Genomic DNA, 27,384 nt, shown 5'->3' with positions numbered 1-27,384 from the left:
TCATTCCCCTCAGCACATTATCAGGTCCAATCAAATGGGGCTTTGAGGTAGTTTTTCCTCCACACAACATTCTAATTCCCATTTCTGTGCCTTTACATAGGCAGTCACCAATCCTATCCCCCCTGTCCTGGCATTCACTCCTTTCTTACCACTGTCCTTTGGAATCTCTCATCACTCTCAAGACTCAGATCAAAGTTCCCCTTTCCTCATGAAGTTTTTCCTGGCCCCTCAGTTGTTAGTGCTTTACCTGCCATGGCTACCAGGTATCTGTTTTATGTGTGTATTCTGCATGTACTTACACATGTGCATGCCATTTCTGGCAATAGCAGAACTCTTTAGCTTTTGTCTTTGAATCTGTAATACTTAGTAATTCACCTACCATAAAAAGGGACTTAATAAATGCTTTTTGATCAATAGATTCTATTGCTAAAGAGTACACTATATAGCATCTTATACTTTCTATTATCCAAACTTCAAACTTCTTTGCTTTTCTGCTTACTATTTAACTTAATTTTCATCATCACAACCATCATTACCTTTTGCATAACTGGTACACAGGGAATCTGTTTTTGTGCTATTTTCTTCAGTCAGTATCCTCTTCTTTCTATCCAACCTTCAAAGACTTATGTAAAATTTTATCCTTTCCATAAAGCCTTTCTCGACTACTCCTATGCATGAGTACTTTTTACCTTCTTTCAAAGGTTACCAGAAGAATGATTACACCCTGAATCTGCTTATTTCCTAAATTTATATGTGTAACCTGTTTTGCTTGCTGAAATCCACAGCAAACTCTCTGAGTAAAGGTATCATAATATCTTATACCTTTTCTGTATTCTACATATTCCACATATTCCAAGGTCGAAAATCACTACTTGCTGATGAATTAAAGAGATATTCTTGAATTGATTAATTGCCTGGCTAGTAAACTTCCACTATACCACATCACACATTTACTAGTTATTGAAATATATGAAAACTATTTTTATTGCCCAATAGCAAGGATTAAATCCAACATTTTATATGCCCTTACCTGTCATTCCCAAATCCTTTCACTTCAATATAGCAATCTGCACTGCTGTTCATTCATATTCATTTCTGGTCTCATATCTTTCCTTCTCTTATGATCTCTACTTTATAACTTCTCACTTACTTCAGACCGAGATACTTCAAACATCTCCTCTGATACCTTCAAGCTTTTTCTGAGATTTCCTTTCTGTCTTAAGAAATAGATGATGTGTCACAAACTTAAAAAGCCAGTAATGGAAACTTTTAGGGTTATATCTACACAAACTAAATTGGTAAACGTGTTAGGATCATAACCCATGAAGATATAAAGGAATATCTTGAGATAAAAACCATCTCTAATATCTCTATTTCACCAATATGATCTAACATGATGCCTAACAGTGATAATAGCAAAAATTTATGTAGTGCCTTGAGGTTTGGTGCCCATTTTAGGTATATTATCTCATTTAATTCTCACAATTTGTTATCTCTGATATATAAGAAAAGAAATGGAAGATTCAAGGAAGTCAAGAGGCTTCCTGTAGTAAAAAATTGAATTTGATCCTGGGTTTCTTCTATTTTTCAGTCTAAAAGGCTATACTTCTTTGCATTTGTGCTCAATCAATTTTTGGTCATAATCCTGGAGCTAAAAGAAACTATGGACATTATTTAATGTATTTATTTTACTAATGAGAAAACTAAGTACAGAGATGATATGGCCTGCTTAAGACCATATAACATGGCAATATTAGAATGGTGACCAGAGCCCAGGTTCAACTTCCTGGCTAGTGATCTTCTAATATAATACAAGTTATAGTAATAAAAGGAAAATAATTTGTATTTTATAACAATTGAGTTTATTTCATATTCCTCACACCCTTCTTCCCTGTGATCCTATATTTTGTTTAAAAGAACTTCTAAGACTTAAGGGAACATGAAATTCACAGGAGACAATCCCAGTGATGTTTGTATAGCTGTTTTAACACTTGCTTCTCCTCCCTTCTAACTGGACAGTGATATAGATGGCTTGAATACCCCAGCAGAGAATCCCAGAATAAAATCATAAAGAATAACAGATTACTTCCAGTAACTTAATTCTTCACAGTGAGGGATTGAAGAACTACTGATTTCAATCACAGGCTTTTAAAAATTTATGTGTCATTATGGCAATTTATAAAGCATAGGGTATTTTAAAATTTGTTATAAAAATTAATGTAGGGGAAATGAACCTTAATAGAAACTATATGTTAACACAATGTTCCAAAACAGTGATTTTTAACCTTTATTTTAATTATAACGAATTGTTTTCAAAACATAGGACCATTCAAAGACTGTCAGCAAGCCAAAGAAGCTGGTCATTCTGTTAATGGCATTTATATGATCAAACCTGAAAACAGCAATGGGCCGATGCAGTTATGGTGTGAGAACAGTCTGGATCCTGGGGGCTGGACTGTTATTCAAAAAAGGACAGATGGGTCAGTCAACTTCTTCAGAAACTGGGAAAATTATAAGGTAAATAAAAACATTCAGAATTTGGGGAGGTCAGGCAGCATACTTTTTGTAATAATGACCATTCTGTGTCATAATCAAGAGGCATATTTATTACTTACTTCCTATATTTTATTTTATGTAACACTGACATTTGCCAAACTCATAATCATGTTAATTGCTTCAGTTTTAAAAAGTAAAATTATAATTGAGAAAAAGAAGTAGAATAATAACATTTCTGAAGAGATATTTAATCCATGTCTCCTTATTTACAAGTTAATCATAGTCTTTATGCACTCATATAGGAACAGAATAATGATATGTATGAATTTTAGAAAGGTTACATATTAGACTTTATTACCTAATACCTTGACATATTGTTGCATCATATTAATTTTCTGTGTAGTACATACAATAGTCTTTCATAGTTTAAGGAAAAAGTCAACAATAAAAGTCAACAAGAATCCTGCAAAAAATTCAAGCCTGTTTTATAACTACTAACTTTAAAAAAACATTTAATCTTCTCTAAATCTCTAAGAATAAAATGAGTGAATGTATTTTAGCAGACATTTCTGTTAACATGAAATAAAATGTTCAGTTCATTCCAATTTTACATTTGTTTTTAAAAATAAGTAATTTCAGAAATGGGTAGAACAGTTATTGAATGGCTAAAAAAACACAGGGAAATTTCCATGAAAGAGGTTGTGTGCATTAATTATGAACAATAAGGAACTATAATAAAAAAGAAAATAGTCTACAAATGGAATTCTTTTGGTGGTACATAATTTAAAATATTAGATGATGTCTGTCAAGACTTTCATACAACTAGCTGTATATTCTAAAAAGATGCAACAATGTGGGTCAATGCTTTGCTTATATGGTTTACTTTACAATTATGATAATAGAAACAAAGAAGGATATTTAATCTTTTTGAATTAATAATTTCCCTAATGCTTAGAACTAACAAATGTATTGATAAAGGAACAAGATAAACTTAAAACACATCTATAGTAAGCTATGCTGTGCTAAATATCCTGGCTAACCTTAAATGGTTAAAAATTTTAAGTAAATCCAGTTTAAGAAAACTAAAGTTTGGCAAACTGATTAAGCAAAAAAGAATTCATTCCAAATGTCAGATAGCAGTATATCAGGCTAAGTGGTTCATCAAATTAATGTCATTAGGTGCCATACTATGATCCAGAGAAACAAACATTTTTGTTTGAAGGGAAATGGGTATATTCACCTTTCTTTGTAGTTCTGAAGATACTTCATAAATGTTTTCAAATCCATAGTCATATTATCATTCCTTCCTTGTCCTAATCTCCATCCTTACTCCCCTTTCTTCCTTCTCCTATCCAACTTATGATATATGATATATATATATCTGATAGAGGGAGTACCTATGTGGATATATTTAAGGAAACTTGAAATACTGAAAAGTTTACATATAACTACAATTCTGTGGGATAAACACACACACACATATTCCTTCTATGTACATATATATTTGTGCATTATCTACAAACAGAAAGGATTTGGAAACATCGATGGAGAATACTGGCTGGGCCTGGAAAATATCTATCTGCTCACTAATCAAGATAATTATAGGCTGTTAATTGAATTAGAAGATTGGAGTGATAAGAAAGTCTATGCAGAATATAGTAGCTTTCGTCTGGAGGCCGAAAATGAATTCTATAGACTACGTTTGGGAACTTATCAAGGAAATGCAGGGGATTCCATGATGTGGCACAATGGGAAACAGTTCACTACGCTGGACAGAGACAAAGACATGTATACAGGTAAGGCATTTTATTGCTTGATGCACAAAGTACCTGATATAGACTCTGACTGCACAGACTCTAACATTCTCTTCCAAGTGTTTCGCTGGAACTTTGCTTTGAAAGCACTGGTTGCAGGATAAAAGTCAGTGGAAGGTCAGGCCTTCCTGACTTCTCAAGAGTTTGAGTTTAGTTAATGAGTTCTCAGGTCTAAGGAGGTCTTTGGTGCATGGGCTTGAAGCATAACAGGGTTCCAGTGCACTAATTCAGATAAGCAGGATTTCTTTTCTGGAAAAGGACAGTTCTAAGAAACCTACTTAACAATAATGAATATATGTAGATTTCATGTACAAATACTTGTGCCCTCAATTCTAACTCTTTGGGCATAGGTGACTACAGATATCTGGAAGGTGATATAAATTTTAATTAAGCAGGTCCACTGTGCACATAAGTACTATCTTCAAAAATGCTAATAGTTTTCAGCTGCTGTTCCACAATGGCAAGAGTTTCAAAATCCAATTAACTTCTGTTGGTGTTTATTATTATTTAGTATCTGAAAATGCAGTATTTTTTTGCCTCTTCTCCAAAAGGAAAAGCTGGTTCTTTGCCTTATTACTTTTAAGTCTCTAAAAATTGCATTTCACACATTGGTACAAATACTACTTTCCATTTATTTGCCTTGTTGACTGAAAAAAGCTATTTAAAAGTTGAAATGATAAAGCAGTAATAAGCAAGAATAAATTGAAGTAAAAACTAAAGGTGTGTACATATCTTTACTTTGTAAGACTTCAAAAAAAGAAAAGCTCTTTAAAATATAAAAGGCATTCATAAGGGGGGGGGAAGTTCAATAGACATCTTGCTGAAATAAAATGAAATCTGAAATATCTATCAAATACAATAGACTACTATGTATAGTTTTACAGAATAGCATTCCTTTAAGAACAAAAATTTCACTCTAACATTTTTGTTATTTTATTTCAAAGGAAACTGTGCCCACTTTCATAAAGGAGGCTGGTGGTACAATGCTTGTGCACATTCTAACCTGAATGGAGTGTGGTACAGAGGTGGTCATTACAGAAGCAAGCACCAAGATGGGATTTTTTGGGCTGAGTACCGAGGAGGTTCATACTCTCTGAGGGCAGTTCAAATGATGATTAGACCAATTGAATGAAGAGGAAACCTTCCATTTAAAGAGCACAAAATTTTAATGCTCTAGTTCCCAAAATTTTAAATGTTAAGTGTACATTTTTATTTTGCACAATTTATACCTGTAAATGCAGGACTACAATTATTTTTAAAACTATTTTTAACTGTGATACAAAAAATATGCTTCTCATGAATTAACAGGGCTTAAATATGTGTGTGTGTATGTATGTATGTGTGCATGTGCTGCAAATGGTTACTTCTTAAGCCCATTACTTAAAAAGAAAAGTTCTTCAAAGTACAAAGATTGTTTTCTAAAATGTAAATATTTGCTACATCTTAAAACAAATATTTGTTTTATTTTAAAGCAAAATTAAATACATGTTCTGATATTTAACAACTTATTTAAAATCTTCATAAGATTACTTTAACTTCCAGTGGGAAAAATTTTAAATTTTTCAATCATGACTTTGATTCCTAAAAGTATGGACAGGAAATTGGAGAGAAAACTCTAGTTTTGCCAAAAGAAATATATTTTCCACCAAATAAAGTATAAAAGTTATTTCAAACTGCAGTTGTACCTTTTACATAACATAATTAAATCTAAGCTCCTGACCAGACAAATTATGAATATTATCTTTGCCTACAGCACAAGTAGGTGACTATCTTTCTATGTAAATGATATAATTCAGAAGAATACTGTGATATTTTATGGGTAGCATATTTTAGCAAAGACAATTACAAGTTAAAAAGCACATTGGAAGAAGGTGAATGGCAACAGTTAGTGGCCTACAGATGATTCCAGGTCAGTCAAAGATCCTGGGAATATATAGCCTCAAAAACCAAAACCAAAACCAAACCAAACCACCAGAATTGGGTATGGGGAAAAACCTCAAAATAGGGATATGATGACAACCCTCCTACAAACTCTGTAGTGAAAATTGGCTTTATTCTTGTCCTAATAATTCAGAACTATGAGCAAGTGGGTACAAGCAGCAAGGAGACAGATCCAATCACAGAATTTCCTAGTTGTAAGGTATTTCAGCAGCCCTAGTTCCCTATGGGATACCCTACAAATGATATAGCAATCTTTGCCTAAAGACCCATCAAGGAGAGCCCAGGGCATCCTGACATAGCAGTACTATTTTTTAACAGTCATAAGTTCTCATTTATATTACCTCTAAATTTGTGCCTATTATTTCCATTTATTATATCTCCTAGAGATAAGTACAAAAATTCTTATCACTTTCCCAGATGATAACATTTCAAATACTTGAAAATAACTATAATGCTCATCTCAAGTCCTCTCTAGGCTAACTATCCTCAAGACCTTTGGTTGATCTTCATATGAAATAAGCACTAAACTATTCACCTTCTTGGTTTCTCTCCTCTTGATGTTTTTAAGTTTTTTTTTTCTTCCAAAAACCACTCCTAAAATTCCTTCTTGACAGACGCAGGAACAAGGTCTAAATCTGTCATTTCACAGTATAGGGAGCTGAAACTTTCTCTAATAAAGTAGATTGATACTTTCTCTGCAATTTTCAGTCTTAGAAAGTTGTTTAGGGTCCTGTGAGATTATGTGTTTACCCAGAGTTCTATAACTGGCCTGTGCCAAGAGGTAGAACCTGAATCCAGGTCTTCCCTGTTGGCTCTCTGGTCACTATATTATGCTGCCTCTTGAAATCAATATGATACTTTCAGATGGTCTGACTGGGCACAGTGAGCTCATCTTCACTTTCCTTATTCCTCAAATTATACCTGTGTGTGTGTGTGTGTATATGTATATATATACATATACACACACACACACACACCATGTATATATGTTTATATACATGTTGATGACATGACAGCTTACACTGAAAATCTTCGAAAATGAACAAAGAAACTGAAATAATTGTTTCAATAATGAAAAGAGAACATAAAAAAGCATACAAAAATTACCAGCATTTCTTATGGCAACAACAAAATCCACAAGGTGATGATAAAAATTACTATACTAAGAAAATTATTACTTCTTTAATATGATAGAAAATTATCATGAGAATATCTTAATAATAAGTTGATTTAGAGGAACAAAGGAACTAGAACCCTGAGGGACAAGAAGAAAAATGTAGAAATGAAGGAAGAATAGCATTTATAGATTTTAAAGCAGATATCATCAAAACTATTTGGTACTAGTTATAAAACAAAAAAAGTAGGTCACTGAATTAGACTAGATAAGGCAGAATCAGAAACAAATGGATATGCTGTATGATAACCCTCAAAAAATTACTTAGAGAAGAACTCCCTATTTGATAAGAATAAAATATCCTGAGGTTTCATGTCATAACCAAAATTATAGTGAAGATGAAAAAAGAGACAGTTAACATTGGAGGGACTGTGGAAAGAGGTATACTGATGCAGTCTCTGTCAATCTGTGAAAGGGACCAGAAAGACACTTGAGTTTGTTAGTGTACATAGTGTAGTAAGATTCTACTGAAAATCTTTCATAAAACAAAGAAAAAAAATTAAAAGACTGCTATTAAAAAGTGGCATAATATTTGCTGACAGAATGTTACTATGGAATAAAATGTTCTTTTGGATTAGCATTCAAACACATCTTTCCTTATAGTCTAATTGTAAAATATTTTATATTTATTCAACAAACAACTTCGAAAGAACCACTGTGCATACCTTGTGGTAAGATTTTGCTGAAACAGATTTAAAGTCTGATATGTGTCCCATATGGTCTGACCTTAGTCATTAGGATACCTCTTTGAAATAACTTAGTACTCACTTCTTATGAATTGCTGATTAGACTTTAATGTCATAATATTATTTCCTTTCTTACAGCATTGCTATAAGAATTAGGATATGGAAACTACTATTCCACTTAAAGTCAGGCTAAAATTAGACATGAAGAGACTAAAAGGTATCAGAGAATTGGAAATCAGGTCCCTGAAATTCCAGCTTTATTGTGGTAATCATGTAAATGAATACAACCCAAATTCCTAGGAATTAAAGGAGCAAGCAAAATGGTAAGTAAAAGGAAAAACAAGACATTTCTCATATCTTTAATGACCATATTTTCCAAACCAATAAAACCCGAGACACATAGTCTGACAATGGATATCTATTAACAAAGCATCATTAAAAATATTTTTTCTTTTACCGAAATTAGAACTGTATTAGGAAATTCTGGATTTATAGTTGCTCTGTCTATGCTCCACCAGCTGTGTGACCATGGTAGAGTGACTCATTTAATGTCACAGTACCCTATGGAACTGTTTAAGACGAGGAGCTAGATGTCCATATGCATCACTGGAGGTAATTTTGATACCAGTGGTTCCCTACAATGTAGAGAACGATTGTAGACCAAGAAAGAAAAAAAAAACACTTAAAGCTGGTAAGTACACAGAAGATGCTAAAAATATAATGGTTCAATAATGCCTGAAAATGTCTTAATTCTGTCTATGAAACAATTATAAAAATACTATGATAAATGCTATTCTATGACCTGGACATTTAAATGTACCTGAAAATAATAACTTACCTCCTCCTTAACAATCATATGAGGACCACCATGTTTTACAGATTAATAATCATCTTATATAGTAGCTTCTGTAAACTTTCTTTTCCTGAGTCTATAATAACTCTGCTAGCACTGCCATAAAAAAATTCCAAAAAAATTTAGAAAAATAAATCTATATCCATTGCCTTCATCAGTCATACAGACGACATTAGAGATTAGTCTGATTAGAGATCAGTCCTCTGATGAGAAATTATGAAAAAATATACTCAAACTAGAAACCACAATTTAAAAGGGAAAAGAGTAGATATTCATATTTTGTAAGGTTGCTTACCGATGCTGTCTGAAACACATGTAAAATGTTTAGATTTTGTACTTAAGTACTTCAGTATCAGATTAAGTTCATTTCTCATTATTTTTATTTAAAACTTTTATAAAACTTGCTTAACATATAAAGAGGAAGAATGACTGAAAGCAAGAGTACTTAAGAGAAATCTAAAGAAACTGAAATTAGAATGAAATTCATTCAACAATTGGTATTTTTAGTATAATAATTCTTAACATAGATCAAAATCTCAAAGGAATATAAAATTAAAGAAAATTAAAAGAATTACAAACATGTAGAAAGGAACACATGCAAAAAAAAAAAAAATCCCAAATCTAAAACCCAACAACCCACCCCAAAGGAAATGAAGTCATGGAAAATAAGGATGTAATTTCTGTCTTAAAAAAAAAAAAAGGTATGGCTAGTTGCCATTTAGTTACAGCTCATTTTTCATGTGCTTTCTTCCATCTCTCAATTATGAGGCCCAAGGCAGATTAGTGAGCGCAGCAAGGTTAGAGGAACTATGCCCATGACAAATAAGTTTGTCTTGGAAAGTATATAAGGAAAAAAGAGTAAAGAATTAAAAAATGCCCATGTAACAGAAAGAAATGAAGAGGAGAATTAAATACATTTTTTGGAAGGGTCAAGAAAGGTTGAAAGGACTGTTAAGTAAGAGCTCCTCCATCTTTAAAAAAACTTTTTTAATCCATTGCTTTGAAAAATTTCCCCCCAAAGTGGGAAGTAGAAGAAACAGAAAAACCCAACTTGTTCTAAACATGTTAAACTCTTCTTCAATTTAAAACAAAGCTACATTTAAATACAGGAATCATTTAAAAATATACTATGGAATTTGTTGTTCCAAATCTTTTCCATATGACTGTTGTGAGTTAATAGATAAGAATATATAGAACTATTGCTGCTTAGTATTTTGGGTAGTTTAAAACATTTTTTTTTTCTTTCTCAGAGCAACATACAGTTTGAACTACTATAGCCTCCCATTACATAAGTGAAAGAGGAATGATGACAAGAATCTCAAATGAAAGAATATCTATCATATTCCATTCTAGTATAAAGCACACGGTTTATTTTCTCCTCCCCTAGCAGCAAAATGAAAACTTTCTGTGCCAAATCCCTCCACATAGCATCTTAGGATTGTTCTCCAATGACAATAACAAATGCGTATTGTTAATGATTTTCAGATTTAGGGCAATAATTCTCACATAAAGCAATTTTTTCCTTGAGATGTGCCAAACTACTACTCTCCAGACAAATGTTTGCACCCTTATTCTAGGAATTTTCCTCCATATTATCCAAGACAACTGATCCTACCTTGAGTATAAACCAACAGAAGAGGCCATTTTTCAGAGTAAATTATGGTGAAAGCCAAGAAAACATCTTCTTTTTCTTGTAACTGATTCCATTTTGAATTAGTTAAGATGGACAAAACTATGAATTTTGTCAGTAGTTCAGGCTGTATTCTGGGGGAGGGCAGACAGAGGAGAGGCCAAGGCAAGGCCACAATGCTTTATTAAGTGCCTATTACTGTGTTACATACACTAGGGATATTGAGAGGCAAAAACAGCCTTTTTCCTCAAGAAGCTCAAAACTGAAAGGAAGAGAATACATGTAAACCAATGTGTACAAAAAAGATAGACATAGATATAGGAAAACTTGTAGGTGATCTTAGAGAGAAGGCATCAACATTAAAGGGGACTGGGAAAAATTGTGCAGAAGGGGAGATTTTAGCTGACACTTGTGACAGAGGCTGGCACATAAGAAAAGTGCCAGGCTGAAGAGTAAGTGAAACTGATCATCTCGACGGGGGAGGGGCCCCAGGAGAGTGGAATCTGGAGGAGGAGAAGACTTGGCTGGTAGAAGAGTTAGGCTCTCAGTCTTGAGAAGCTGAAGACAGAAGGTGGGAAAAGACTTTCTCCTGAGGGTTACCCACTTTTCCTGCTGGTGACTAGAAATCTTTCCCCCCAACACTTCTCAATTGAAGGGACTTTCTGAAGAGAAACATGAGCAGACTTTATCTCAGCTCCTGTTGCCCAGGGGTGAGTCAACCTGACTTTCTCTCAGGGGGCTCAGGCTTCCAAAGCCTGAGTTCCCCCAAACTCGAGGAGGGAGGGGAAAGGGTTTAGAGACAGGGACCTCCTTCCCCCACTTTCCTTGTCCCATTCTTTCTGTGCTAGTTATTTTTTGTATTACCTGATTGAGATGACATTAAAAGTTATCTGTTCCCCAAGCTGTGAACAAGTGTGAGTGAACAGATCAAGGGGAGACTCTTTTGGTCTCGAATAGGGGAAGAGGGACAAGAGGGGCAAGAAAGAATCTGGGAGAGCAACCTTAGCTAAAGAGGGAAGGCAGAAGTGGGAAAACCTTCAAACCCCATCTCCTCTCTCTGAGCCAACCCATTATATCTCTTGTGTTCCCTGAACCCTGCTTTGAGAGAAGGGAGGTTCCCCTCTCTTTCCCCCTCTCTATACTGAAAGACTGAACCCCTCAAATACAAATTAACCTTCCCTTTTAATACACACTTGGAGTAAACTGGGGAAGCTAGGAGCCAGAGGTGAGGAGGGAAACTATTCCAAGTATGAATGGAAGCCAGTTAAAATGCAGATAGTTCAGAGAAGTAGTATCATCTTTGAGGAACAGCAATCAGGTCACTGTCATTAGATTGAGGAATACATGGAGGTGAGTAAGGTATAAGACTGGGAAGTGGTTAGGTTATGAAGGGTTTTAGATTCGAACCCATTTCCATGTTGTTGGTATTTGCATTAGAGTGTTCATTTAGAGTCTCTCCTCAGACATGTCCCCTCAACCCCTGTAGTCAAGCAGTTGCTTTTCCTCAGTGTTTTTACTCCAACAGTTTGTCCTCTGCTTGTGGATAATGTTTTTCTCCTAGATCCCTGCAGATTGTTCAGGGACATTGCATTGCCACTAATGGAAAAGTCTATTATGTTCGAATGTACCACAGTGTATCAGTCTCTGTGTACAATGTTTTCTTGGTTCTGCTCCTCTCGCTCTGCATCACTTCCTGGAGGTTGTTCCAGTCTCCATGGAATTCCTCCACTTTATTATTCCTTTTAGCACAATAGTATTCCATCACCAACATATACCACAATTTGTTCAGCCATTCCCCAATTGATGGGCATCCCCTATAAAGGGTTTTAGAAAACAAGATTTTATATTCAATCTGGTGGTGACAGAGAGCTGTGGAGCTCTTTGAATGGGAAATGATATGGTGAGACTTGCTTTTTAGGGAGATGATATGGATTGCTAAGTGGATGATGGACTGAAGTGGAGAGAGACTGGTGACAGGGAGATCAATCAATGGGCTACTGCCAACAGTTGAGGTGATGAGGGTTTATACCAGTAGGGTGGCAGTATCAAAGGAGAGAAAAGAACCTAGACAAGAGATGTTATGAAAGTAGAAGCTATAGAAATTGGCAACAAATTGGATATAGGGGATAAAAGAGTAAAGAGTCAAGGATGATATCCTAGGATATCTAGGAGGATAGGGATACCCTTCATAATAATAGGAAAGTCAGGAAGAGGAGGATAGGGGGATGGAAAGATAATGAGTTTAGTTTTAATCACTTTTAAATTTAAGATGTTTATGGGACATCTAGTTGAGCAAATGCAAGAGCTGGGCGATGGTTGGATAAATAAACCTAAGAATTAGCTACACACACACACACACACACACACACACACACACACACACACACAGCTTTGGTCAGGTCAGAGCTTTGAGGGATACCCATGATAAGAGGGAATGGTCTGGATATAGAGAAAGAATTATGTAGTGATGGTCTTTTTGTATTTAGCTGTGAAAGGAATAAGATATATAAGGCAATGGAGAAATAGATCAAATGCATGTTTTTTGAGGATGGGGGGATATGAATGTTTGAGGGGAATAAGGAAATAGCCAGTAAACAGGAAGAGACTGAAGATTACTGAAATAGTAGAGATGATAGAGGAGGGAACATGAGGGAGACTATCAGAAGAAATGGGGTGGTCACTTGAAAATGTAGAGGGATTTGCCTTGGCAAGAAGAATACCACCTATTCGTATGAGACAATGGTGAAGGAGGAGGCAATTGTAGAAAGAACAAATGACATGATGAATAGGAGAGAAGAGGGAACCCTCAGTGAATGGCTTTGATATTTCAGTGAAATATTAAGCAAGATTCTCAGCTGAGAGGATGGGGCAGGGAGAACAATGGGAGATTTGAGGAGGTTTGAAAAGGAGGTATGGAAACACTGCTGTGGTGAGTAGAACAGTGAAATGATTAGGGAAGTATGAAAAGATTGCCTTGCCAAAGTGAGGGGCTGGTTGAGGTAATGTAACATACATTTGGAGTGGATCCAGTCCACATGGTATTATGGTTTTCTCCAGCTTCATTTAACTATGCAAGAATAGGAGTAAAGGCAATGAATTGGTGAGAGAGGATTGTTCAATTTTTTCCAAGCAAAAATATTTAGTTTTTATCATATTTTATAGAAAAATAATTAGTACTACCTGGGATTGCAAATGTTATTTAATTGAACACTTTTTTTGCCTTTTATTTCCTGTGGCTTCGTTGGTTGAAGTTATTTATTTAACCAAAGACTTGACATCCTGCTTCTTTTATCCACAATCTTACTCAACTAGGCACAAACCTCTTTCTTCTACCACCCTTGCCACCATCTTAGATAATCAAATTTTCAAGCTTTACTCTTTCCAAAATTTCTGTTTTACCCCTACCCTCTACTGTATTTTGGGACTCCTTTTAAAAAGATGCAAACGTCTAAAAAAATTCCTCCAGTTCTTATCACGAAAAATGCTTATTTATCATAACTGGAAACCAGTTTTGCCTGACCCACCTAACTTTCTTAGAAACCTTCTCTTCCACTTCCATTTAACATACCCCCTTCTCTTCACTTACAAGCCTTGCAAGAGGGATTAGCACTCTTTCCTTACTTCTACTTCAAAGAATTCCCCTCTTGCTTTAACTCTTGCCCCTTCTAATTACCTTTTATTAACTATTTTTAATCTATTTATTAATTTCATATTTATGCTTTTACTTGTCATGTTAACCATTAGAAAACAGATATCCCTTCCAAAAAACAAAGGTTAGTGGGACTGAACCCCCCAATATAAGTTTTTTTTGGCTTTTGCGTTCTTTTAGCAAACTAACTTTTTACTTATTTTAAAAAAGAAATTGTATATATTTGTGATATTAAAAGATAAGATGTATTGATATTATATAATACTATACACATATTTAATGCATTCTTGAATTTCTAAACTTTTTCTGTGTTGTTTGCTGGCCTTTGCATATCATCTTTGGCTTTTGCAAAATTCCCCCAAATTTCCATATAATTCCTTAGGTTGATGTGCCTTGATATATCAACAGTGTTGAGATGCTGAAATATGGAAGGGACATCTGTATAATCTTATTTTGAGAAGGGATTGTTTCATTTTTTGTACTTGTATCCCCAGCATGGTGCAGTGCTTGGCACATAATAGGTACTTCATAATTGTTGATTTATGGCTTGACATTACTGTTTCCAGATTATTGTGTCCACTATCAAGTATCTTCTTCCTTCTGAAACAACTACTATTCCCAATACCCTCTCTTAGGGTCCTTTAGGAAATTCTCTGATCTTTCTAAATGCCTTCCACATCTTGTTCTTGGTCCTACCCCACCCTCCCCACCCCCGCCTGTAATCTTCTGACTTTTTACTTAATTCTGCCACTCTTGCAGACATCATTTTTGTCTTAATTCACTCTTAGATTATAATCTTATGTTGTTCAAGATAATTTCTATAGTTCCTTCAAGTTGTAAATTTACAGAATCTGTCTACCAGTACTCAGTATCTGTACACCATAGGTGTTTAAAAACTGTTAAATAAATTACCACTTCCAGGGCAAGGAAGCCTGCTTGCCCAAAGTAGAAGATATCCTAAAGGAGATATAGTAGGTGACATGCTCCAGGCAAGTCAATTTCACTTCACCATCACTTTAACCACTACCATCTCTTAATCGCCAATGGAGCCAACTCATGAACCTGAACCTAAGAGCTTTGGGAATAGGAATGCCTCTCAGACCTGGGTCCCACAGCCATAACTAAGGGAAGTAGTTACAATATAGAAGGGGCCCACTTTCCTTTCCATCACTGTGATTATTTGCAATATGCAACCAACAGGCATGTAAGTCTAGGAGCCTAGAGAACGGCAGCACTCCTAAGACCACTGATCCTGATTTCGCTACACCCCGCCAAGGTCATAATCCCTATGAAGATATGATGTGGTTCCTGTTTCTGTGCACTAAAACATAGCTACTAAAGACCTTGAAAATTAAGGCCCTAGGCATCAAAGCCCATGGCATTCAGTAATGAAGACGATTTGTATCATTAGAATTGACATTAAAGAGAATTTGTTACTATTTGCCTTCCTACTGTACCCTCTGAGTCATGGGGCTGGCAAGGGCTGTTTTGCTTTTCTGTTTGTATTCCAGTGCTTTGCACATAATTAACAGCCTACTGTCTGTCTTTATTTTCCTATCTGGAAAGACTACAATTAATGTTCAGTCATTTCAACGATATTTTCACAGATTTCGAATCTTAGAATTTAGCTAGCTCAACATGTATCTGAGCAGCAATCTCTCTTTACTACATTCTTCAAGAAGGGGTGTTGTACCTCCATTATTCCCTCTGAAATTTTGTGATTACTATATAGAAATGTTGATTTTTGTGGGTTTATTTGGAATCTTTTATTTTTTTATCTTGCTACTTTTGCTGAATGTTTGTCTAATAATGTGGTCATTCTCCAATAGATAAATTATATTAGGAAATTAATAAGTAGCTCTCAAAAGAATTATAAACTGTTAACAACACTGTGAAATCACGAATAGCAAGAGAAATACAAATACAATAACTGTAGCTACATCTCACATCAAGAAAGCTGGCAAACGGGACTAGACAATATTAGAAAGGTTACAAAAAAAAAAATAAACACACCAATATACTGCTGGTGTAGCTGTAACCAATTTAACCATTTCAGAAAGTGATATGTAATTGTGCTAAGAAAAAGACAAAAATGTCCATACTCTTGGACAAAAAAAATCTTGGTTAGGCATATACCTCAAAATAATCAAAGCAGCACATTTTGTGGCAGAAAAGAAGTAAAAAAGGAGATGCCTATTGACTCACTAAAATACTACTTCAGTGTAAGAATGAGTTATTAAGAACTTAGAGAAGAATAGGAAAACTTAGAGGAGTCGATGGCAACAGACAACAGTAACTAGTGAGTAGAAAGAGGAAAACAATGCACAAAGCAATAAAATGAAAACTAATCACCGTAATTCTAGTGACCAAGCTTGTCCCTGTAGAAGAGATGAGGAAGTACGGTTCTCATGATTCTTTGTAGAAATGGAAGACTGTTGGTATGGAGTAGTTCAATCTCACTCAGCTGACATGTTGGTCAGGTGTACTGTGAACTATGAAATTCATTTTTTTCTTTTCTTTTTATTCTTTGGTACAAAGGATGACTTGCTAAATAGAATGGGGTGGAGTCTGTTATATATTGGGAAATGAAGGTGCAACATGTGCAAAACATGTTAATAAAAATTTATATAGTTGATGTACTATTATTTGCTAATGGGTCAAATATTCCTTTTTGAAAGAAAAAATGAAATGTCATCTCCTTAGGGTCGATGAATATTGTATTTTTGTCTTTATATCTCCAATGCCTAGCATGTAGTAGGTGTACAACAAATGCTAATTGAATTGAACTGGGGTGGTGGGGAATAACCACTGATACAAAATAAGCTGTGAGGTAATGGATTTTCTTGTTCAGTCGTTTCAACAGTACCTGGCTCTTTGTGACTCCATTTGAGTTTTTTTGACAAAGATACTGGAGTCATTTACCATTTTCTTCTCCAAATCATTTTACAGAAAAGGAATGGAGGTAAACAAGGTTAAGTGACTTGCTTGGGATCACATAGCCAATAAATGTCTGAGGCCAAATTTGAACTCAGGAAAATGAGTCTTCCTGACTCCAGGCCCGACATTCCATCCACTGTATCATCTAGCTGCCCAAAATACTATCTCAATGTAGAGCACACACAACCAAATTTTTGCATATTAATATCATTTTCTAACTTTCATAGGAAAAAATAGTACGTAATACTTTGAAAGGATTAACATGTTTAAAGCCCCTTCAATGAAGGAAATGAATAAAACCATCAGTAAACATAAGTGTTCATATTATAATACACTTCACTTAGGTAATAATAATAGAATTATTAGGGACATTTCCTTTTCCCTTTAGTAATCTAGCCTATTTCATTTCCCTCCCCCACACCTGTGATTTCTTCTTCCAATTCTAGTTAGCAACTCTTTTGCAACTTACAGTTTTAGAGAGCTGTCTGATGGACTGTACCTAAGGGCCACAAAGCAATAATATGTTAGAGGCAGGATCTGAACTCAGTTTTTCCTGGCTCTGAAAGTTACATATCTAAAACACCATATGGATTACAATTTACCACACAGACACACATTTTCACACGTTAGGATTATTTTCTCATGAAAGGTAGATTTTATTTTATAACCTATTTCAGTATAGTACTACTACCTGTTATGATCCTAAGCAAAACTCATATAGCAATCAGACCACATATGAAGGGAATATTACATAACCCAAATCTGTTAATCCTCACAAACTCTTAAAATTAATACTTTTAATAATTATTCACTTTAATATTCCTGAAGGATTAATGGTTATACCTATGCAAAAACATTTTGAAAATAATGAAAAGGGAAACTCTGAACAAAAACCTCTGGTTTATTGGAGATTTCTAGGCGAAACAGGGTGGAGAGGGCCTGTTGGAATTTAACATGGGGTCGAAGCTTTGCTTGTATGTCCACAGAGAATGGACATGTTTGATTAGCTATGAGACTCCTCAAGCCATGCAGAAGAAATCCACATCACCACACAGATGCAGCAGATGACACTCGAGGACAACAGGGTGGCGAGGACACAAGTGGTGACAAGCCAAGAAGACAGTCCAGATGGCAGAGCAATCCCTGGAAGCAGCACACCCGCCTAAAACTACTACTAATTTACTCAGAGCTGCATTTACTATTATCTATTACTATTATAAATAAATGCAAATAAAAGCTGAAGCTCTAAGTCCCAAGTTGAAGAGGCTTTAAGTTGAAGAGGCTTTAAAGCTTGTTCCAAAACCTATCTGTGGATGTGGTTTTTCCTGCCTTTCCTCTTTCTCTCACTCTTTTTCCATATTTCATGTAAGCAGTTTCCCTCATAGGTTAAGAACCCAGGTTGCTTATTGTGTTGTGCGGGCTGCAACATAGCAAAAAGTCTTCCTAACAATGTATTCTTAGACTTTTATTAAACACACTAATTTGAATTAAAAACAAAAAGCAACAATAACAACAAAAAAACACAACCTAGTATGTATTTAGTATCTACTCTGAACAGAGCATTATGGGAAATAGATTCAAGAAGACACATTCCAATGTAGAGGAAAAAGCAATGAATGCAAGTTCTGTTCCTGACTTCAACACTTAGTAGCACTATACACTTGATTAACTCATTTGCTGAGGCAAGAGGATTGAAATAAATTATTTCTAAGCCCTTCTTTGCCTGTTCTAACATTCTATCATCTAATAAGCTTTCACTCCTGGCAAAAACCAGACAATGATCTTAGGTGGCTAGGTTGTGCATGGAGTGCTGGGTTTGAAGTCAGGAAGACCCCAGTTCAAATCTGACTTCAGACACTTACTAGCCATGTGACTTCTAGGCAAGTCTAGAGTCTCTGTCTCAGTTTCCTCAACTACAAAATGGGGATAACATTAGCACTTACTTTACAGGGTTGCTATGAGGCTCAAATGAGATAATATTTATAAAGTGCTTTGTAGCATGTGTTTGGCATATAGTAGATGTTTAATATATTCTTGTTCTCTTCCTCCTTCCTTCTCTCCATACTGACCTTCAATATGCCTTCTGTATGAATTCAAGGTCTTCCTATTTCCTTACAGAATTTCTATGTTCAGTGTTCTATTCGTGCATAAATTTACAATATGGGGAGTTAGATAATTCACTAAATTCTTTGAACTAATATACAATGAATAATAATAGTTCATGTTTTAACTTCACCTAGATGTTTTCATTTTAATAGCTGCCTTCAAATATATTAACCCAAAGGAATGGCAACCTACAGTCACCTCAGACACTATGGCCTCATCAGTGGAGGGACTGTTTTATTTTGTAGGGAGCTTTCCTGGAACCTTTCCAATCATTTAATATGGACTATTCTGCTTATAAGTAAAGTCAGCACCAAAATTTACCTGCCTATGTTTCCGGCAGGATGGGGGTGATAGTGGGAGGAGTATGTAAGGGAGGGGTTGTATTTCTCCTTTAAAATAAAAACAAAACTAGAATCAGGACCTAGATAGCATTGGCAGGTACAAGTATTCAAAATGTTTGGTTTTGAAAATTTTCTGTGGACTAAGACTTTAACTTTTTTGTTTTGAAAAGTGAAAAAGCTAACATTTCATTTTAAACAGTAGAATACTTATAATTTTTATGGGAGACAGATTCTCATTAACAATATTCAAATTGAAAAACATTTGTGGTTTCCAATTTTATTTACTACTTTTTAAAATAAAGAAATAGGGGAACAAAATGAATTGAAAAAAATTATTCAGAGGCAGAGCTGGTATTTGAACCCATGCTTCCTGACTTCCAATTCAATAACCTTTTTTTAACCCTATGTTTTAAATCTTGTGTAATTGTGGGGAATTAGTTTTAAATCATCCTTACCAACCTACCCACAAAGCATTTTTACAACTGAATATAATACATCAAATGGCAAAATAGAAGATGCTAGTACCAAAATTCCCAGACTCTAAGATCAAATAAAGTGTCTTTTTAATATTCTTAGCTCTACCTTATTCCTAGTATAATTCTTGATTTAGGAGCATGCTTTAGTCTTTTTCCTTCATACATTCCTCAATAATTAAATGTCTAAAGAAGACACACTAGTATATAGGTGACTACTGTGGAATCAAACAGTAACAAATTAAGTACTTACTTTGTAGTTCTGGAATTTTGTGGGAGCTATAAAATCTACATTCTTTTAGGAGAAATACCCTGTTGCCTTCCCTTTGGGGATAGTATAAGAAATCCTTCCACTACTTAGAGAAGTCCTGAAGATAGGACAGAATGTTTAACTGTCAAATAGTTCTTCTCTATCTCTAAGGTTGACAATTTAATAGATGGAAGGGATGTAAAGGTATACATTTCTGCTATTACTTGAATAAATAATAGCAGTTATATAGCACCTAAAGTTTAACAAATCACTTACAATATTTATATGAAAAAAGTATAAGTATTATCCCCATTTTCCAGATGAGGAAATTAAAGCAGAGAGATTATGTAAACTGCCCATCATCATACCTCTAGGAAATGTCAGACCTGAATATATGACTGAGAATTTACACTCAATCTAATGTTCTTTCTATGAGACCGTACTATTCAGTCCCTATGTTGCCATCTAATCACTTGGAAAAATCAAGATTTATGAATACACAGGTCTAGTGGCTAACAACTTTTAACTGCTTATATAGCTTCTTTAAAAAAATGCTTACCTTCTGCCTTAGAAGTGATACTACTAATAGCTGATATATATCAATAATTAATAATAATTGATAATTATAATATTAAATATCATTCTAAAGCAGAAGAATGGCAAAGGATTGACTATCCAGATTAAGTGACTTTCCCAGGGTCACACAACTAGAAAGTGTGTGACACCAATTTTATACCTAGGTACTTCCAACTCTGGGTCTGGTACTCTATATTCACTGTGTTATTTAGCTATCCCTGATTATATAGCTTCTGTCAGAAAAGTCAGTATTAAAACCCAGCACCATGTTTAGTTATGTTACTTATTTGAAGGATAGGACTTTCATTTCCCAAAAGAAGACAGTATATAGAGGGAAGAGAAGTGAAGGTATATCTTTATATTATTTTCTCTATATAAGAAATTAAATTATTTCACAAATATACTACAAATTTTATAACTAACATATAAAGCACATTAAGGTTTTCTAAGGGATAAATATATGTTATCTCATTTAATCCTCATCAACGACCTGTGAAATGCTTTTATTATCCTCGTTATACAGATGAGGAAATTTGAGATTGAGTTTAAGTGACTTGCCCAAGGTAACATAGTCAGCAAGTGTTTGAGATGGGACTGTAATTCTGGTCTGACTCCAAATTCAATATTTGCATACAAATTTAAGTGTAGTAAGTATTCAGAACATCCTTACTCTAACAGAAAGTATACAACATGCATATCTTCAGATTTACTGAAGGTGGGGGAGGATATACTTTTTTACTTTACAGATAGAAATATATTGCTAGAAATTCATAATTATAGCAATAAACACTAAAAAGGCAGACATTAAATTTTTAGTCAGATTACACACAATGGTATTCTTTGAACCAAGGTTAAGAGATCCCTTTTAAGTAGCAATAGCAATAGCAATAACTATATAACTCAAAACCCCAAAATTAATAACTGTTGATAATCAAATTACACGCCCACAAAAATGTTAGGCAACACAAGATAGCATAATTAATCAATTTAAAAAATGTCATTAAGATAGTATGACACAGCATTCTGCCTCAGTAAGTGGTAAGTATGCTTAAACTTAGGTTAAAGTCAAAAAATAATAATTTGATTCTTGAAGAATATTATTTAAATACTAGAGTTTATGCTTTGTCACAAGCTTAATATAAAGATCATAATGTAAAATAGTACCAGGAAAATGGATACTCCATACAAATCTCAGAACCTATTTAATAAGATAGAAATTAATATAAATGCACAAACATATAGAAAATGTTTGAACAGTGAATATATTTTAAACTGGAGAACAAGTTTTAGCCAGTAATTCTTTTAATGTTTCCTTATTTTTGATTCTAGCATTTTAATATACTGAACAAGTCAGATTGTAACTAAGGGATAAACATATGAATAAAATGGTACATCTTACCTAAATATGGAATGCAAGGTGTCATCTTCAAACTACTAATATAGTCTCTAAGTCTTTTGTAATTATCTTCTTTACTCATTACATATTCCAATTTTTCAAAAGTAGTTTTATCTTTTCGACTCAATAACTAAAAAAGAAAAAATCGTAACATGTTAATTATGTACTGAATTTCACATTTACTGATGCTTTCACTTAAGTATGAACTAAAGTGAATACATAAAAATTTCAATTCCAAAACATTATAAAATTCTCTTGTTATGTTAAATAATTTCTCATCCATGACACTGTGCTTCATTTATTGTTTTCCTGTTATATTCTTTTAAGATATCAGAGTACTCTGATTAAACATTCAATTTTCATAAGATTTTCAGAAATTGGTAAAGAAGAAAAACAATTACATACTAATGTCAACCTTTGAGATGTAAATAACACTGAATTTTTGACAAACTGATTCATTATAATATGTTCATCTTCACAAGTGGACAGTAAGTCCAGGGATATCTCACTTTTGTAAATGATGGGTAGGAATTATTGGCACATTGAATCAAAACCTCAAGGTTTAAAACAAGAGTCTACAGCTGTGGTTCTCAAGATTCCTTTATACTTTTGAACATTATCAAAGACCTATTAAAATCAAAATATTTTAATACTTTATAAAAATGGTTTTGACCTGGTGGAGCTCTTGAAAGGACGTTGGAAACTCTAAGGGTCCCTTGGAAATGGATCATACTTTCAGAATTAGTGTTCTAGAGAATTTTACATTATGAATTGAAGTTAAATGCTCCTAGCTAAACATAATAAAAGGAGAGAAATAAATCAATTATTTCAACTGAAATAAATCAATTATATTCTCAAACAAAAGAAGCATTTTTTTGGATCCTCTTTAAATTTTCTTCTATCTTTCCAAAAGTAATGCTGTAACATCTTGCACAAGTGAAAGAAAATAAGGAGAGGCAGCTACTGCTTTTAGCATTTACATAGGGTTTTAAGAAACTTAGTATAATGGGGTTGACAAGTAAATAAATGAACCAAAGACACTTACAGAAAAGATGGCAAGTAACCTTCCAGGGGAAGGCTCTAGCAGCTGAAGGCCCCAAGAAAGCCTTCATGCAGAAGGTAGCATCTGAGTGAGTTTAGAATGTAGCCAGAGATTTTAAGAGACAAAGGTAAGGAGGGAAAACACTCTAAACATTGGAAAGAGCCAATATAAAGGTATGGAGACAGCAGCTGGACTGCTGAGTGTGAGGAACAGCAAGGAGACCAATGAAGTTACATTACAGAGTACTTGGAGGGGGCATCAAGTGTAAGACTAGTACTCTAAGGTCTGATCAGCAGGTGAAGGAGGGTCTTGGTTCTCCAAGTTTTTTAGAGCACAAGCTCTAGTAAGTCCTGCCAAGAGAAAAGAATTTCAGATAGAAGTCATTCATATGCCTGTTTCCAAGAGCATATGTAGCTAAAGACCAGAGTTTAATGACTAGGTTGGCTACAGGGTGATGAAATTTTAGGGTAAAAGAATTTCTCTAAGACTATCATCATGCCAAGAATTGATCAGTAGAGGAAGTAAGTAGGCTGATTAAATCACAGATCATTGAAGTAATGAAGTATAGTTTTAAAAAATACTCACTGCCCACGTTTTAGTTAGCCTGAAGATGGGGGCACTTTGTAAACCAGACACCACTGCCATAAGTGCATGGAGGTTATTTAATTCATACAATTTCTGAAAAATAAAAAAGATAAAAATGAAAAATAAATGGCATCAATAAAACCATTTAAAATTACATATATGAGATGATCCTTTAAGTCAAGTATCATTAGCTTTGCAGAAGTTTAAAATTGTAAAGCTTCCCATTTTCACAGTGAAAAATGGCTATCTGGTAAAATACAGCATGTCCATTAACAATAATCAGTAAAATAAAGAAACATACACAATTTTTTTAAAAATTGAAGGAACCAAAGGACAATTCTGTCACCATATTAAATTTAATATATATTTTAAAAAGCCTAACAAATTCACTGTTTCATGTAATACTTATTTTTGTTCACTGTAAACTAGAATACTGATAACAAGTTCACAATAAAAAGTAATTAAAAAAAAACACCTCTTAGGTGACACAGTCTTTAATTACATGGTAATGTAATATTCTAAGTATCATACCAAAATAAAGATAGAAGTCAGAGAATTGAAAAGGATAGCAGTCTGTTTTCTTGTAGCTCTGAAGAAAAAGAAATTCTGCAGTCTCAAATGTTTCACCATTATAGGTGCTCAGTTAGATTTATTGATTTAAATTGTATTTTCTCAATGTAGAGCGGTAGGAGGCTATATAGAAAGATAGAGAGTTGGCCTGGAAGGCAGGAGGGCCTGGCTTTATTAAGTACCTATGATGTGCTAAGTTATGCCAAGTGCTATAATAAAAAGAAAGGCAAAAGATAGTTTTTTTCTCCCAGAGAATTCAAAAGTCTAATGGGAGAGAAAACACATAAACAATGTACAAAAAAAGCTATGCATAAGATAAGCTGGAAATAATCCATAGAAGGAAATCATTAGAATTAAGGAGTGTCAGGAAAGGTCACCTATAAAATGGGATCTGAAGGAAGTCAGGGAAAATGGGTGGTAGAAATGAAGAAGGGGAGCATTTCAAGTACGGGGGATAGTTAGAAAGAATGCCTAGGTCTGAAACAGTATCTTGATGAAGGAATAGGTAGGAGCCCAGTGTCCCTGGATTGAAGAGTGTGTTGGGAAAGAAGAGATGGTATAAGAAATGAGAGAGACTGAGAGAGTGAGAGGTGAGTGTATGGGAGAAGGTTTCAAAGGACTCTGAATAGAGAGGTTGAGGATTTTATACTTCTATCCTGGAGATAAAAAGGTAAATGAAAAAGGAAATGGTCAGACCTGCACTTTAGAAAGATCAATTTCACAACAGATCAGTGGATGGATTGGAATGGGAAGAGACTTACAGTAGGGAGAGACTAATGCAATTCTACAGCTCTGAGGTGATGAGGGCCAGCATTAAGGGGGTGGTAAGAGAAGGGGGCATATATGAGGTATTACAAAGGTAGAATCAACAGGCTTTGACTACATATTGGATTTGTGGGGTGACAGGGTGAGGAGTCAAGAACTGTCATCTAGTTTGTAAAACTGGGTGACTGAAATTAAGAAGAGGGGAGGGTTTGAGAAAAAGAATAAATTTGGTTTTGGACATGCTGAGATTAGGATGCCTAAAAGGCATTTTGAGATGCAAGTCTGGAGGTTAGTCAGCAGAGTTTTAAGGGTAGATGACAAGAGAATCATCAATTTAGAAGTAAAGATTAAATCCATGGGAGCTGATGTGATTGCCAAGGTAGAGGGAAAAGAGAGATCAGCCCAGAGCCATGTAAGACAATTACATTAGCATATGAATCCTTCCTTAATCTCTTGTAGTTGGCTCATATTTCCTCTCTGAAGAGGACCAATGATATTATAGAGTAATGCTGTCTTACACATGAATTGGATTTAAGTGAGGCAGAGTTGTACAAAGTCTTCAGCTTTGATCTCTCTTCCAGTTATCAAAGGCCAGTGGCAAGACAAAAGTCAGGATGGCTGTTGATAGTCTGGGATGCAGTGGATGACTTTGGTATTTCCAATGTCTGGCCAAGCTCTGGCATTCCATCATACCTGCTCTGGTTGCCTTCATGGCTTTTGGAACAAACTGTTTTCATCTACTCATTCCAAAAAGAGGAGATTTTTCATATGCTTGGGGTAGTTATCCCCCTAAGTCACTGATGTGTCTGAGACCTGTCAGTTACTCTCAACCCTGGTGTAACTCATCTTTCTGGATGGTTTTACTGGAGTGTGGCCACTGTGCATGCAACAGGTTCTTGAAACCACAGGTGAAGTTGGGTGACAGGAAGACTCGGGAGGTGGATAAGCAGCCCTAAAAAAGGCTTGGCAAGCTCTCAAATGAGAGATGCTAGTTTTCCTGCATACTCCATACTTCCCTTAACTTCTTAGTTCTATAAGCAACTCTAAGACACATTTGGTAGTTGTATATTCTACTGTATTATGCATCACCTGAGAGTTCCCTTCCAAGTAAGTAACTATATGGAAGAGAAGGGATTAAGCACTTGCTATGGGTTTTTTATGTGCTGGGTACTTTGCTAAGCACTTTACACATTATCTTATTTGATTCTCACAACAACCCTGGGAGGTAGGTGCTATTATTATTATCCCTATTTTATAAGTAAGGAACCAAGGCAGAGCGGGGCTAAGTGACTTTTTCAGAGTCACACAGCTAGTAAATATCTAAGGATGAATGTGAACTCAGGTTTTCCTGACTTCAGGCCCAGTGTTCTATTGTGAATCTTAAAACTGTTCAGACTCTACTTCAGAAGATTTGATTAAGTTATTCCCCATTTCTAACACTGAAGGTACTTAATCAGGAATGTATTGAGAACTTTTAAAATTACTCCACCCTGCTCAGACTGTGCATTAGGGGAAGATAAAGTTGAAAACTCCTGATTGATTGGTAGATGTGAAAATTTAGGGGAGGTGACATGAGAGAAGTTTTCTTTAAAAGGAGAAGGAGTGAATTCAGTTGGGGAGTTCAGGAGTTCAGTGGAGGATTGGAGCTTGCTTGAAGACAATCTTGTGGCGAGTGCTAAAGACTGACTCTCTCTCCCTTAGGCTCAGGCCTAGGTCAAGGTCATTTGGCCAAGTGTCTGTCTGTCTCTCTGTCTCTCTCTCTCCTTCCCTTAATTCCTTCATTTATATTAATTTAAATCTCCATAAAACCCAGCTGACCTGGGAATATTTGGGAATTTTTCCCATGGTGACCACTTAGTTTTAGATTTTAAATCAAGACACCAAAAATTATCTTTACAGTTTAGCCAAAACCTTTACAGTTTTGGCAATTCACAGTCTTGGCAAACCACATTTTCGCGGTTACACTATCCACTGTGTCACTAGCTGCCATACTTGATAAATCCTCTCAGAAATACACATTTATAAGCAATAATGTTTCTAAAGGAATATCATTTTCTGACTGAACAGAAATAAAATAGAGCAAAATGATATTGATGTGAA

General features: G+C 34.8%; 2 protein-coding genes across 15 annotated transcripts in view; one reads left to right on the top strand and one right to left on the bottom strand.

Annotated features, from left to right (window-relative positions):
• ANGPTL1 (angiopoietin like 1) overlaps positions 1-5,983 on the top strand; it is a 30,224-nt gene extending 24,241 nt beyond the window's left edge. The window contains exons 3-5 of the mRNA XM_056814150.1: positions 2,324-2,517; positions 4,022-4,292; positions 5,255-5,983. Coding sequence (XP_056670128.1) covers positions 2,324-2,517; positions 4,022-4,292; positions 5,255-5,442 — 653 coding nt within the window. The 3' untranslated portion in view covers positions 5,443-5,983. The remainder of the gene's footprint in view (positions 1-2,323; positions 2,518-4,021; positions 4,293-5,254) is intronic.
• The window catches only part of RALGPS2 (Ral GEF with PH domain and SH3 binding motif 2), a 293,091-nt gene that overhangs the window by 66,276 nt on the left and 199,431 nt on the right, over positions 1-27,384 (bottom strand). For 11 of the 14 annotated variants that reach the window (XR_008915850.1, XM_056814143.1, XM_056814144.1 and 8 more), the window contains exons 7-8: positions 23,950-24,042; positions 22,326-22,452 (exon numbers count right to left, since the gene is read on the bottom strand). Coding sequence is in view for 13 of the 14 variants with exons in the window: in XM_056814143.1 (XP_056670121.1) it covers positions 22,326-22,452; positions 23,950-24,042 (220 nt within the window). In the remaining variant the exon portion in view is untranslated. The remainder of the gene's footprint in view (positions 1-22,325; positions 22,453-23,949; positions 24,043-27,384) is intronic. The other 3 variants (XM_056814148.1, XM_007480878.3, XM_056814149.1) reach the window with 1 other exon arrangement.

The sequence above is a fragment of the Monodelphis domestica genome, chromosome 2, assembly GCF_027887165.1.
Source record: "Monodelphis domestica isolate mMonDom1 chromosome 2, mMonDom1.pri, whole genome shotgun sequence".
Taxonomy (NCBI): Eukaryota; Metazoa; Chordata; class Mammalia; order Didelphimorphia; family Didelphidae; genus Monodelphis; species Monodelphis domestica.
The sequence above is the reverse complement of the archived record's forward strand: the minus strand, read 5'-3'. Positions and strand labels throughout refer to the sequence as shown.